At 49.6% G+C, this 15382-nt stretch overlaps 1 protein-coding gene across 2 annotated transcripts in view; it reads left to right on the top strand.

Moving 5' to 3' along the window:
* Nucleotides 1-13139, top strand: part of Ece1 (endothelin converting enzyme 1) — a 95759-nt gene extending 82620 nt beyond the window's left edge. For both annotated transcript variants that reach the window (XM_050150727.1, XM_050150718.1), the window contains exons 15-19: nt 3707-3817; nt 4557-4624; nt 5821-6011; nt 10530-10625; nt 10913-13139. In XM_050150727.1, coding sequence (XP_050006684.1) covers nt 3707-3817; nt 4557-4624; nt 5821-6011; nt 10530-10625; nt 10913-11089 — 643 coding nt within the window. In that variant the 3' untranslated portion in view covers nt 11090-13139. The remainder of the gene's footprint in view (nt 1-3706; nt 3818-4556; nt 4625-5820; nt 6012-10529; nt 10626-10912) is intronic.
* Nucleotides 13140-15382: the final 2243 nt, after the last annotated feature.

Here is a 15382-nt window from a genome sequence, read left to right as displayed (position 1 = left end):
AGACAGGCACACATAAAAAACGCGGTTTTTAGATTTGTTTAATCACATATATGAGTGTCTTGCCTGCTTGTCTTGCTGTGTACCGTGGGTATGCTTGGTGTCCAGAGAGATCAGAAGATAGGTCAGAGTCTCTGGGACTGGAGCCACAGGTAGCCATGAGCCGCCACATGGTGGTGAGAACCAAACCCAGACCTTTTGTAAGAACAACAGGTGCTCTTAGCTGACGAGCCATCTCTTGGCCCCTGAAACGCAAATCTTCATAGGGTGTGCGTGTGTTTGTGCATGTGTGTGCGTGTGTGTGTGTGTGTGTGTGTGTGTGTGTGTATGCGTGCGAGAGGGGGGAGGGAAGAAGGGAGGAAGGAGAGAGGCAGAAATATTGTACATTTCTTTTCAGAACACATTCTTGGGGTAGAATCAGGACCTTCCCCTACCGCTGAGCTATACTCCAGCCTCTTCAGATTTCTTTAATTCTGGCTTAACAGAAGGCAGCTGGGTTCTCATGTCTGCCTCAGCATCCTCTCCTCTCACAAGTTGTTTTGAAGTAGAGATAGAAAAGCCAGCCTCACACAGACATATGGTTAGGAAGGGAGAAGATTTATTTTTATTATTTTTGTGGGGTTTTTTTGTTTTGTTTTTTAGTCAGGATCTCTCTACATAGCCCTGGCTGTCCTGGAACTTGCTCTGTAAATCAGTCTCTTCAAACTCACAGAGACCCACCTGTCTCTGCCTCCTACGTGCTGAGAATTAAAAGTGTGTACCACCGTGTCCCACAGGAAGGGAAATTTTTAATAGTCTTTTCTAATACATATACATATATATATGCATATATATATATATTTCTATTCTGCTTATAATAAAAAATAGCCAGGTGGTGGTGCCACACACCTTTATTCCCAGCACTTGGAAGACAGAGGCAGGTGAATCTCTGTGAGTTTGAGGCCAGCCTGGTCTACAGAGCAAGTTTCTGGACAGCCAGGGATACAAAGAGAAACCCTGTCTCAAAAAATAAACCAAAAAGATGTTTTTTATTTTATTTTATTTTTTGAGATAAGGTTTCTCTGTGTAACAGTCTTGGCTGTCCTGGAACTCATTTTGTAGCCCTGGCTGGCCTTGAACTCACAGATCTCCACCTGCCTCTGCCTCCTGAGTGCTAGGATTAAAGGTACACGCCACCACACATACCCCACCCAAGATTATACATTTTTATCACTTTCTTTAGTTTTTTAGATTATAATATAACTACATAATTTCTCTCATCCCTTTCAAAATTTTACTCATTTTGTGTGTTTTGCCTGTGTATGTTTGTACTGCATGCATGCAGTACCTGTGGTGGCCAGAAGAGGGCATCAAATCCCCTGGAACTGGATTTACAGGCCCTTATGAGCTGACCTGTGGCAGCTGGGAACTGAATGAATGGACCCAGATCCTCCTGAAGAGTAGCCAGTGCTCTTAACCACTGAGTCATCTCTAGCCCACCCAAAACTTATTTTGAAGCCTCACATTCTTGTCATGGGGTAAACAGATGACATCAGTTGTTTTCCCAGAGATTGTGAACTTTGCCCATTTGCAAGAAAGCATTTAGTATCCAAGGTTACTGTGGTTTGTCAGCCACCCTGAAAGAAACGCCGGAAACAGCATCAAGAAGGCTAGAGTGCTTCGTGGGTGATCCCACAGAAAATTAAGAGGCTTCTATGGGGAGGGGTTTGATGGACTCAGCAGCTATAAGACCTCTCAAGGGCATTCAGAGAGCGAGGGTGACTTGATGGGCTGGGCTTGGGGCGTTGTTTCTCTTTTCTTTTTGATTGTGGATTTTTCTGGCTTGTTTTTGGTGTGTTTGCATGTGTGTGCGTGTTTGCCTAAGTGTGAGCACATGTGGGAGTGTGTGCACCTCTGAAGTCACACAGGGCAAATGTGGGCGTCTTCCTCAGTCGGTCTCCACTCCCTCTTTTGAGGAAGGGTCTCCTTCTAGCTCTAACACATTCATTCCAACGTTCTCTGTCTGTGCCTCCCAAGTGCTAGACTTGCAGGCCAGCCACCTTGTGTATGACACCTGGCATTGACACGGCTGCTGGGACCTGAACTTGAGTCTTCATACTTGCATAGCCAGCTCTTCACCAGTGAACCATCTCCCCAGTCTCCTCCCCCACCCCACCTCGGCCCCGGCCCTGGCCCTGTTTGTTTTTTTGTTTTGTTTTGTTTTTTGTTTTTCGAGACAGGGTTTCTCTGTAGCTTTGGTGCCCGTCCTGGAACTAGCTCTTGTAGACCAGGCTGGCCTCGAACTCACAGAGATCTGCCTGAGATCTGCCTGCCTCTGCCTCTGCCTCTGCCTCCTGAGTGCTAGGATTAAAGGCCTGCGCCACCACCGCCTGACTTCTCGACCCCGTTTTTTTTTTTTTAGGTGTTTTTGTATACAATATTCTGTCTGTGTGTATGCCTACAGGCCAGAAGAGGGCACCAGACCCCATTACAGATGGTTGTGAGCCACCATGTGGTTGCTGGGAATTGAACTCAGGACCTTTGGAAGAGCAGGCAGTGCTCTTAACCTCTGAGCCATCTCTCCAGCCCCTTTTTAGGTGTTTTTGAAACAGAATTTCATGTCTCCCTAGTTGGCCTTGACCTCACATCAGCTGAAGATGACTTTGGATTCCTGCTCTCATCCTCCTGCCTCCACACCTTGAGTGCTGGGATTTCAGGCATATCCCACCATTCCCAGCTGTGTTGTGTATCTCGAATTCTAATTGTTCTTAATAATAAAAACTCGGAGTCAGCTACCAGGGCGTGAAAGTTGAAGGATCAGAGAAGCAGAGCAGTCAGCCACTGGAGTTCTAACCTCTACCAGTGCTCAGACCAAAGGGGCGATCCTGTCCTCAGACTGCTCTGAGCTCCTGTCTCCTCCCTCCTTATTTTCCTCTCTCAGCCCAACCACATCACTCCTGTCTCCATCTCCCTAGTGCTGGGATTAAAGGCGTGGGATCCCAAGTGCTAGGATCACCTTTGTTTGGGTTCCATTTCTCTTTTAGACTGGATCAATTTCATGTAGCCCAGGGTGGCCTTAAACTAACAGAGATCCGTCTGTCCCCCAAGTCCCGAGATTAAAGGTGTGTGCCACCACTGCCTGGCCTCTAGTGGCTTAGCTCTGCACTCTGATCTTCAGGCAAGCTTCATCTGGTAAAACACAAAGTATCCCTACGATGTTGATCTGGTTTTGGTAGCGTTCCTGCTGGGGAGGCCCTGGTGGCACTTTAGGCTCGTGGAGAATTGCTGATGGAAGCTTTTGAGCCGTGTGCTCGAATGTGAGACACATCAGTAGAGGGTGACCTTGAATGCCACCCCTCGAATGACGTGATTACAGGCATATATTGTTACCCTGGTTTATGCAGCATTGGGAACTGGACCCAGGACTTTGTACAACTTAAACACTTTACCATTCTGAACTACATTTCTAGGCCCCAGAATCTACATTGTTTGTTCGTTCCCTTTTTTGAGACAGAGTTACTCGATTTCGTAGCTCTGGCTCTCTGAAACTTGCTCTGTAGGCCGACCAGCATCAAACTCAAAGATCTGCCTGCCTCTGGCTCCCGAGTGGTGGGATCAAAGCGTGTGCCATCACCGCCCGGCTCAGCCCCTTGACAGTGGTGTCTGAGTCCTGCCCACCTCCCCTTCCACTGAGTTTGCCAGAGATCTCACGTATGTTTGTGACTTGCAGGTGGAGTATGACCCCGCCCATGGTGAATGCTTACTATTCTCCCACCAAGAACGAGATCGTGTTTCCAGCTGGAATCCTGCAGGCGCCATTCTATACCCGCTCCTCGCCTAAGTAGGTCATGCCAGGTGCTCTGACACCAACCATTTTCCAGCCTCAGCAGCCCCTAGTCCAGTCTGGCCCAGCTCCCATAGCCGACCACTTAGCCAGCCATGGGTGCCAGGAGGTCTGAGATGGTAGACGGAACAGCTTCTGTGGCCCCGGCCCTTCCCTCCTGGCCTCTCTTGGCTGTGCATGTCCCCACACAGTGGGACTTGGAGGAGCACGTCACAGGATCAGGTTCTCTGTGGACAGCATCTTAAAACACAGCTGGAGGGCAAACATTATGTCTGTAGCTCACACAGACAGGCTTTGAAAGGCACCGTCCTGGATCTGAACTCCAGGCTGGATATTCATTGCGTGACACTTAGGCAGAGAGGCTGACCTGGCCCCCAGCCATTCATGAGTATTAAGACCCAACTCGGGAAATAGAAAAAGACAAGATCTCCTGAGTAAATTGGGAGCATGGGGACCTTGGGAGAGGGTTGAAGGGGAGGGGAGAGGCAGGGAGGGGAGCAGAGAAAAATGTAGAGCTCAATAAAAATCAATTAAAAAAAAAAGACCCAGCTCTGCTGAGGTGACTTACACAGGCATGGCTCCCAGAGGGCAGAGTCTGCTGTGGTTGACTCTGCCCAGCCCCCTCCTGTCTCCAGGGGCCACATTCCCAGAAACCCCTGTGGGTCCCTACTGGGTATTGGGACCAGAGGTCACATAGCGGGCGTCACCCTCACCTGTGCTCCTCACCCTCCTCCAGCGCCTTGAACTTTGGCGGTATTGGTGTTGTTGTGGGCCATGAGCTGACGCACGCATTCGACGATCAAGGTACACATGACGGTGGGGTCCCCATTCTGGTGGAACCAGCCAGTTTGCTGCCCGCCCTGTCTGCTCTCTGCCCGCCCTGGCTGCTTCCTGCCCACCCTGTCTGCTTTCTGCCCACCCTGTCTGCTTCCTGGTCTCTTCTCTGCTGAGGTTCTTAGTATGGAAGGATGGGTGTTCAGAGCTTGGCTTTGCTGCCTTCAGTATGAGCTTCAGCTAGTCCCATCTCCTGTCCACGCCTCTTCTCTCAGCTGTGAACATGAGGATTTTGTGTAGCACTGGGAAGGTCTATGGTTACTTTGAAGCCCCTGCTCTTACTTAGAGGTCAGCAATAGTATTTGGCAGGGAGTGTACAGTTCTCTGCTGTAGACAGAATTTTTTTGTCCCGCCAGCCAGTTCCCAAATAACCACACCGAGACTTATTATTTATAAATGCCTTATTGTTGGCTCAGTTTGTCACTGACTGGCTCTTATAACTTAAATTAACCCATATTCCTCTCAACGCCTGCCACGTGACTCGGTACCTTTCCTCAGTACTGCACGTTCTTCTGCTTTCTCTTCGTCTCCGTGAGACTCCCGAGAGTCCGTCTCTTCGTTTTCCCAGCTCTTCTTTGGCTGCCAGTCCCGCCTTACCTCTGCCTGTCCAGCTATTGGCCAGTCAGCTTCTTTATTAAACCAATCACAGTGACGTCGTTTAAAGGAATATTCCACACTCTACCATTCTAGAAACTTCCCTGGTCTGACCATAGAGAAATGGCAGTCAAGCCCACATCGTTGGCTAAAAGCCAGATTCCCACTTATTGCTTTCTGCCTTGGGAACCCCATAGCCCAGAGGGAAAAGCTGGGGCCTACCTGTGACCCTGGCACTGCCAGCCCTGGCTAGGAGTCTGTTCCTTGGGGTTAGGGACTCTTTGCCAGTATTAAAAGCCAGCCCCAGTCCTCTGTGCCCTAGAACTTACCATCAGTGGCCTGGACCATGTCCCCGTGTGGTCTCTGCTGTGACTGGCCAAGCCTCCATCACATGGCCTGGACCATTTCCCCGTCTGGTCTCTGCTGTGACTGGCCAAGCCTCCATCACATGGCCTGGACCATTTCCCCGTCTGGTCTCTGGTGTGACTGGCCAAGCCTCCGTCACATGGCCTGGAGGGTGGCAGAGGGGTAGCAGCGGGTCCCACTGTGCGACCTCTCTCCTTCCTCCACAGGTCGGGAGTATGACAAGGACGGGAACCTCCGGCCCTGGTGGAAGAACTCTTCCGTGGAGGCGTTCAAGCAGCAGACAGAGTGCATGGTACAGCAATACAGCAACTACAGCGTGAACGGGGAGCCCGTGAACGGCCGGCACACCCTCGGGGAGAACATCGCCGACAATGGGGGACTTAAGGCCGCCTACCGGGTATGTCTGCTCCCCGTGGGCACTGTCCTGGTTTGCCATGGGAGATGGTCTGTCGTGGTGGGAAGGCGTGGTGGCAGTAGCCACATAGCCTCTGCAGTCAGGGCTGAGAAAGTAAATAGGAAGTGAACTGAACTGTAAAGCCTGGAGTCCCCCTCCCCAGTGACCCGCTTCCTCCAGTGAGACGCCACCTCCTAAAGGTTCCACAGCAGTCCCAGACAGCACCACTACCTGGTAACCAAGTGTTCAGATCCGTGAGCCTGTGGGGGACACTTCGTGTTCAGATCCCAACTGAACTGAGAGAGTTCTGGGTTCGAGTCCCAGTGTTAGCATAATTGACCCGAGTTGTGTGCCTGAGAACTCACAGCTGCACCAATGGGCTGTTGGGAAAGAGCAGCCAGGTTCCTGGGACCCGCTCCTAACCCAGAGAGGCACTCGGAGATGTCAGTTAAGTAGAAGAGAGAGCTGGCCGAAAACAGGTAGGCATCAGGCAGACATGCAGAAAAGTACTGTTTACTGGGGCCATTCTGCGAGCAGGCTCGGGATCCCCAGCAAGTTCAAGACTTGGTGTTGGCATCAAGTAGGCGGACTTTTCTGTCCTGCCAACCGCCCCCCAGATAACCAGAGCACTAGTTATAAATGCTCAACCAGTATATTAACTCTTACATTTTAAATTAACCCATATTTCTTATCTGTCACCTGGCTCAGTGCCATTTCTCAGTATGACAAATTCATCTGCTTTCTCTGCATCTCCTCATGACTCCTGAGACTCCGCCATTATTCTTCCCAGTGTCCTCCTAGGCTAGCTCTCCTGCCCAGTCTCTTCCTGCCCAGCTCTAGGCCTGCAGCTCTTTATTAACTAACGAGAGGAATACTTATTTACAGCGTACAAAGATTGCTCCACAGCAGCACTGAATCTCCACTTTACAGATTTGGAAACTGAGTTCAGTAGCATTTTACAGTTGGCCTAACATCTGTCTGCCAGCAGGCATGTATTAGGAGGGTTCTACCCACCTGTGCTGTACTTGAATTGCTACAGAGTGTAGCTGACAGGTAGGAGCTGCTCCTGCCCAGCCTGTGACGTGAACGGGGGGGGGGGGGGGGGGGGGGGGGGGGGGGGGGGGGGGGGGGGGGGGGGGGGGGGGGGAGGGGGGGGGGGGGCAGAAGGCAAGCACAGAGAGCCTGACAACAGAAGGGAGAACCTGTGTGTTACTGATTGTGCAAAGAGCATTGAATGGAGCCAGTGATGGATTGTTGGGTCTTCTAGAAGGAATGACATTTGGACTGTAGCCTACCAGGGGCGGCCAATCTTTGACATTGCAACATGATGTTATTGTCAATAAACTTCATGCTTGAGAACTACATAATTAGGTTACAAAAAAACAAAAAACAAAAACAAAAAAAAATGTGGTTTGGTTTGCAGTACCCACAGAGTGGCACACAACCATCCGTTACAAGTTCCAGGGTATCCTGATACCCTTTTCTGACAATACACACGTGTGCATGCAGGCAAAACACTCAGATTCTTAGAGCAAATAAATCTAAAAGAAACTTTAGTAAAAATTATTTTTAAAAGGAGGGTGGTGCCAGGTAGTGGTGGCATACACCTTTAATTCCAGAATTCCAGCACTCAGGAGGCAGAGACTGGCAGATCTCTGTAGCACAAAGTTTCTGTCCTGCCCAGTGCCACAACCATTCAGTGCCAACAAAACACACAGAGGCTTATTTTAATTATAAACTGGTTGTCCTATTGGCTCAGGCTTATTACTACCTAGCTTTTACAACTTAAATTAATCCATAATTCTTGTCTATGTTTAGCCATGTGACTTGGTACCTTTTTTCAATGAGGCATTCTCATTTTGTTTCCTCTATGTCTGGCTGGTGATTCCAAAGTCTCTGCCTTTCCTTTTCCCCAAATTCTCCAAGTCTGGCCTCCTGCCTCTACTTCCTGTCTGGCTGCTACTGGCCAATAAGCATCTTATTAAACCAATATGAGTGACAAATCTTTACAGGGTACAGGAGTATTATCCCACAGTAATTTCCCCCTTTTTTCTTTTTGAAACAAGAACTCTAAATCTAATCTCCTTTGTTTTGCCCTTTTCCTGACCATTATCCATAACAATTTGTAACCAACACACTAAACAAAAACAAACATCCATAATCCATTTTTTGGGAATGTGGGCATAGTTTTCTAGGATGCTTCCTACTGATTGGAGGCACTGTTAATCTTATGGGGGCCTAAAGAAAATTTAACATTATGGTCAATCCTGACTGGAGTATTCTATGAGGCTGAATTATCTCAGCCAGCAGTCTTGAAGCTGTTCTGGATTTTGAACTCAGAAGAAACTGCAACAGAGGTACTCTGAGATGTTGGACCATCTTGGCCATCTGCTCCCATTGGAGATTTTTTTTCCAGGGCTATTCCTCGATCAAACCTGATTTTTCTAAACCCAGAATGAATCTACAGCCTCTCATTTTCTGTAGAAACAAAAACAAAACCTCTTCTCCAAAGTAATATATCTTTTGACTTAAGGTTTGAAGTCAAGGCATTTTCAAAATATATGGGTTGGGTTAATCCATCAGCATTTATAATCAAATGTCTTTTAGCAGCTGTTGCTCCTTTCTCAGCAAACAATTCAAAGACAACACAATAATATATAGTATCCAGACTCTCTGTGTATTTTCCATCTTTATGTGTGGCTTTTTTTAACTCTTTATTTTTAATTTTTGGGTTGCTGTTAGTTTTTTGTTTGTTTGTTTTGTTTTGTTTGATATAAGGTTTCTCCGTGTTCTTTAGTTATTCTGGATCTCACTCTGTACACTCTGTAGACCAGACTGACCTCGAACTCACAGAGATCCACCTGCCTCTGCCTTCCAAGTTCTGGGATTAAAGGTGTGTGCTACCACACCTAACTATGTTTCTTTTTCTCTGTGAAGGCTATGTATATTTTCAAACACACTGTAAACCATTTAGAGGTGGTTTTTTCTTTTTTTCTTTTTTCTCTGAATCTGTCTTTACTGTGTATCTTTCTGACCACAAGTCCTTTAGTCTGCAAAGTGACTTGGCTAGGATTAAAGCTGCAGCTTTGGCAACTGCATCCACCCCACTCCTTGGCTTCCTGAGAGCTTAGCTTTATGGCAGAGGTACTGTTGGGAGCCATATTTTTTACAACTCTGTGGAGTTTCTCAGTCCATGCCACCACCAAGAAGTATGCCAGTGGCTGCTCATAAACACCATGTAAGTGTTTGGTGGCAGGGCCTCTTAAAAGAGCTGCACAGTTTATGCTGCTAATACTGAGTCATGAATCTTCTCTTAAAGGAAATGTGCTTGCCTTTAGCCGGGAAAATGCTGCTACCAAGAAGCCATGCTTAACTCTGTTCTTTTTGTGTCTAGAATTCCTTCCCAAGCCCTCTCGGGTTTTATGTCCATGTCGTTGCCTCACATTGGTGCCATTTGTAGTATAACATTTCTGTCCTTTCCAGTGCCACAGCCATCAGTCCCAACAAAACACATAGAGGCTTATTTTAATTATAAACTGATTGTCCTATTAGCTCAGGCTTATTATTAACTAGCTCTTACAACTTAAATTAACCCATAATTCTTTTTTTTTTTTTTTTTGGTTTTTCGAGACAGGGTTTCTCTGTGGTTTTGGAGCCTGTCCTGGAACTAGCTCTGTAGACCAGGCTGGTCTCGATCCCACAGAGATCCGCCTGCCTCTGCCTCCAGAGCGCTGGGATTAAAGGCGTGCGCCACCACCGCCCGCTAACCCATAATTCTTATCTGTGTTTAGCCACGTGGCTTGGTACCTTTTATCAGTGAAGCATTATTCTCATCTTGCTTCCTCTTTGTCTGGCTGGTGACTGCGTCTCTGCCTTTCCTCTTCCCCAAATTCTTTCAGTCTGGTCGCCCTGCCTATATTTCCTGCCTGGCTACCAGACAGTCAGCATCTTATTAAACCAATACAAGTAACAAATCTTTACTGGGGACAGAGTATTATTCCACAGCAGATCTCTGTGAGTTTGAGGCCAGCCTGGTCTACAGAGTGAGTTCCAGACAGGCTCCAAAGATACAGAGAAACCCTGTCTCAAAAAAACAATAAACAAACAAAACAAAACAATAGGAAGCAAGCAAAGGATCAAAGAAGTGCTCTATCTAGTCTTTGGGCTTGAGCAGCTGGAGAGGGTTGCTGTTGACTATGATGGGAAAGCTTGCTGTGCACCTGTGTGTGCACGGGGACGTGAGGGTGAGGAGAGCTATTATCCCATTCCTGCTGTGTTGAACTTGAGGCGCTTCATGGGTACCTGTCCAGGTGTCCGTGGGAAAGAGACTGGAGTGGAAAGCATACAGTTGACAACTGGCCTGACTGGTGTGTGTTTTAGGCCATCGGGTTGAACGAGAACACAGAAGGACCCTGACACCCGGGTGCCCAGCTCTGCCCTGTAGTAGGGCGTCCCTGAACCTCCACAAGGGACCCACCCTCACCTGTGTCGTGTCTCACCCCTGCTTTTCTCTCCTCCCAGGCTTACCAGAACTGGGTGAAGAAGAATGGAGCCGAGCAGACGCTGCCCACCCTGGGTCTCACCAACAACCAGCTCTTCTTCCTGGGATTTGCACAGGTGAGCTCACTGGGAGGCAAGGCAGGTGTGTTCCATCGTGGGCATGTACACGAGCTCCACAGCCAAAGGCAGGTTCCCCACAAATGGCACCTTCCTAAATCAGCAGACTGTCTTTGGGATATTCCCCTGTATGAAGGCAAGGTGCACGGAAGGGCAGAAATCCACCTAGCGGTCCCCCTGGCTCCCCGAGATCTCAGGCTCACGCTCTTGCTGTCTTGGTGGGACCAATCGAGCAGCTTCAGGGCCCCATGGTAACCCCAGATTTCCTTTGTTAACCCCTCCGCTAGGTCTGGTGCTCCGTCCGCACACCTGAGAGCTCCCATGAAGGCCTCATCACCGACCCACACAGCCCCTCCCGCTTCCGGGTCATCGGCTCCGTCTCTAACTCCAAGGAGTTCTCAGAACACTTTCACTGCCCTCTTGGGTCCCCCATGAACCCTCATCACAAATGCGAAGTCTGGTAAGGGCTGCAGCACAGAAAGCACACATGGAAGAGGGGAAGGGGCCCGCAGCCAGCTCCTGGCCCAGCCCCTCAGCTGCCTAGGATCCCTTCCCCACCCTGGAGGGTATACAGCCATCCCGTCTAAGCCTATGGTTGCGGTCCATCGCTCGACCCCAAGATCTGACCCCTGTGAAAGCCCTGGCACCCATGTAGGATGCTAGAGGTCATTTGTATGTCGAGCTGGTGGGCCTCACACTGACAATGGCAATGGGACACAGCCCTCGCCCACATCCAATGCCAGTTATACCACAATACCACTGTGTCAAATGCTTTAAAGATATATTTTTGGGGAGACTATTTTTTAAGCATTATGGAATACACTGGAAATATTCAGGGAAAAATGCATTTAAAACACTTTTTTTAAAAAAAAAAGGAAAGATTAGTATATTTATTATGTTCTCTTTTTCTAAATAACCTGTGGACAAAGAAAGCCCCACTGATTTACCCCGGGGGACCCCAGGCTGCTGAGCAAGCCCCTAGACTGAACGCTACATTAGCCCATTGGTGGTGTGACTGTTCAGTCACCCATGCAGACAGGAGATGCAGGGACCAGGACGAGGGAGGAGCCAACTGAGGGACCTCCTGTCTGGGCATGACCCTTCTCAGCTCACCTGCCCTGTCTCTGGAATCTAACCGTGGGAACCCCAACAAGGATGGTCTGGTACCCAGAGCTGAGGCAGCCTGAACAGGAGCCCCTCAAGGCTGAGTCCCATGACCCCCCACTCTTCTCCAAAGATGTCTTTCTTCCGGTCCCACCTCTTCTGGCCTTGGGGATTGGATGCCACTCTGTAGCACTTCTGACACTCTGAAGGGATCCGCCTCGCTGACCCTTGGCACAAGGAAGTAGTCCAGTTCTCCCTCCAAGCTCTGTAGCCCAGAGTTGCCCTGGCCTGGTTCCCAGGACCTGTTCTCTAGTGCCTTAACTGAGGCTGTGGCCCCTGAGTTCCACCAAGGAGGCAGCACCTGACTAGAAGCCACTACCATAGCGCCTCACCCAGGACCCCCAGGGTTGCCGTCCCAGCCTGCCTACAGGACAGCTGTTCCAGATGTCCAGTGTTGGGAGCTGTTGATCCCTCTCAGACTTCCAGCCTCCCGTGGCTGAGTTGAATCAAGCCAGTTCTTATAGGTGGGGGGGGGGGGGTCATCTGTGAGCCAGAGGAGGCTGAGAGTGGAAGGATCTGGGCTACATAGGGAAGTCGTCTGCCCAACAGCATCACCCAGTAGTAGATATATGGGTCCACACTAGGTGGTGCTTATTGTGGTTCTCATGATTGCTGTAGGGAGGCAAGCCCCCAGACCTGTGAGCAGGGAGCCCAGGAGTGCCACCCACCACCTGGCAGGCCATGCTCCACGTCGCAAAGCAAGCCTCTACCCCCCACCCTCCCCAATACCATATTCCTCCTCAGCCAAGAAGCTCAGAAATGTAGTCTCTGCCCTGCCAGCTTAGGGTTAGCCTTAGCTCTTGGCCAGGGAGCTGGAAGCTAGCCCCTGACAAAGTTTCTGGTTCTTCCTGTAAGCTCGGTCAAGGTCTCATAGCTCTTCAGGGAAAGGTAGCACGGGAAGCAGGAAGGTGCTGGAGCCACGTCCTGCCACGTAGAGGTGGACCTTCCGGGCCCCTGCCCCTTTCCGTCCTGCCTTCCTGTGGAGAGGCAGTTCTGGAAAGAGTCCAGCACCGGTATGTAGAAGCAGGGTCCTCAGCCGGGAGTCAGCGATCCGGTCATTGCTCCGGGTGTGCAAGGCAGCCATAGCAGGAAAGCCCAGGCTGAGCAAGGATGGGTGGGTGTAAAAGCAGCAGCCTGCTCCCCCGCCCCCACCCCCAGAGATTCAAGAAAGGCAGAAGTGAGAAGGGTTGCTGCTCTCAGAAAGACCCCTCCTCTCGATGCTAGGAGCTTCCCTGCGGGTACAGAACGTGGGGTTCGGAGCTAGGGAATCTATTTTTTGTATTTTATTGTTTGTGCTACTGTAGTTTTGGCGTGGCACTATTGTAATTACAATAAAGTTCTTGTACCAAGCGCCTGTGTCTGAGTGTCCGTCCTTGGGCGATGTGTGTCCTGTGGGGCCAGGAGAGGGACCCTGGTCAACCAAAGCTGCCCACCCTTGTATAAGTCTCAGACCCTGAGGAATACCAAGTTACTGCTTCCTGTGCCCACTCCTGGCCACTCCTTCAAGGAGGTGCTCGTGTGAGTACCCCTTGTTGGTGAGAACTGTGCCCCCCCACACGCATATGCTTACATGCGTGCACATACACTGAAAAGTCATGTTTCCATTGTCTTAGAGCGAAGGACTTTACAGTCTCAGATGTTTGGGTAAAGATTTTCAAAGAGGCTCAAGAGCGAGCCAGCAGCCTATATGCATCTTCTTGTTGGGGAGTATTATTTTCAGGTGTGTGACTTTTGTTTAGGCTGCATTTGATTAACTGAAGCTGTGATTGGTTCTCTGCAGGTCTAAAAGAGCTGAACAGTCAGTAGCGAGGCAGGAGCAAGGGTAGGCGGGGCTGGCAGGCAGAGAGGATAAATAGGAGAAACAAGGAGCAAGAGAAGGAAGAGAGGACATCAGCGCAGCCACCCAGCTACACAGCGAGTCATGGAGTCAGAAGGAAAGAAAGGTCCAGAAATAGAGATAGATAAAAGCCCAGAAGCAAAGGTAGTTGGGATAACTTAAATTTGACAAGAAATTAGCCAAGCTAAGGCCTGGCATTCATAAGTAATAATAAGCCTCCATGTGTGTGTGATTTACTTGAGATCTGGGTGGTGAGCCCCCCCAAAAAAGCAAAAAGAGTAAAACAGCCCACAACATCCTCTGTCTACAGCGTTGTCCCTTGGCTTCTCTGCCTTATAAACTTCCCATCCTTCAAGGCCCCATGCAGTATCACCTCCTCCAGGAAGCCCTCCCTCACCTCCTACTCCGCACAGACTTCTCTTTCCAACTAGGGTGTCAGTTTTCTGAGCCAACACAGTTACCAGGAACTCGCTGCCTAACATGACAGAAATTCATTACCTCATAGTTCTGGAAGCCCAAAGGTCAAGATCAAGGTGGTGACAGGCTTGGTTCCTCCTCTGCACGTCAGGAAGAATGCTCCAGGCCTCTCTCCTGGCTCCTGAGGGAGTCACACCCATGCACACACGGGACAGAGGTGGCACTGACTGCTGCCCACCCCTTTCCCAAGAAGAGACACCTAACATCTGTCAGATTCCCGCTTAATCCCCAGGCCCCAGCTGGGTTTTTTTTTTTGTTTGTTTGTTTGTTTTGTTTTTCCTGAGACAGGTTTCTCTGTGTAGCCCTGACTGTCCTGGAACTCACACCGTAGACCAGGATGGCTTCAAATCTCACTTCTGCCTCCTGAGTGCTGGGATTAAAGCCGTGCACCACCACCGCCCAGCATGCTAGTACTTTGAGCAGACCCCTTTTCCAACAACCAAGAGAACAGATGGCCTCCGGGTCCCCAGCCCTGAGCCCTGAGCCCCCACATCTCCCCTCTTCCCTTCTCTTTGAAAACAATACATCCTTGCCATCCTTAGCCGTGCCCCTCCCCACGCAGGACTTGAACTTCCTGCGTGGCTGTTTGGGGCTTGCCCTTCCAGCTGAGGATGGTGGAGACGACAGCTGTGTCTTCAGAAGAACTGAAAATGTAAGTGATCTGAAGTCTTTAACTGTGAGCCAGAGAGCCAGCAGGGTATACTGTGCACGCGGGGATTAGAGGAGTCATTCGGTGTTCATAGACACCAGCATTCTCACAACCGAACTCCCAACAGGATTATCTGTGAGAGAGTGTGTGTGCAGGTGGGTGTGGGGCTGGGTGACAGCGTCGGTGCTGGTGGGCACCACTGCCACTAAGCTACATTGTCATTGTAACAGGCTTCCTCTTAGGCCACCAACTGGCTCCCAAATCATCATGTGGAAACTTAATTATGAATGCCCAGCCTTATCTTATGCTTGTTTCTTGCTAGCTCTTGTAACATAACCTGTTTCTCTTCATCGACGTTTTTGCCTCAGGCCTTTTTTTAAAAAATATTTATTATGTATACAATATTCTGTCTGTGGGTATGCCTGAAGGCCAGAAGAGAGCACCGGACCTCATTAACAGATGGTTGTAAGCCACCATGTGGTTGCTGGGAATTGAACTCAGGACCCTTGGAAGAGCAGGCAATGCTCTTAACCTCTGAGCCATCTCTGCAGCCCCTGCCTCAGGCCTTTTACCTTTCTTTATTCCCTCCCTCCCTCCCTCTCTTCCTCTCTCTCTCTCTCTCTCTCTCTC

The sequence above is a fragment of the Alexandromys fortis genome, unplaced genomic scaffold (genome assembly GCF_014885135.2).
Source record: "Alexandromys fortis isolate MF-2015 unplaced genomic scaffold, M_Fortis_MF-2015_v1.1 scaffold_26, whole genome shotgun sequence".
Taxonomy (NCBI): Eukaryota; Metazoa; Chordata; class Mammalia; order Rodentia; family Cricetidae; genus Alexandromys; species Alexandromys fortis.
The sequence above is the reverse complement of the archived record's forward strand: the minus strand, read 5'-3'. Positions and strand labels throughout refer to the sequence as shown.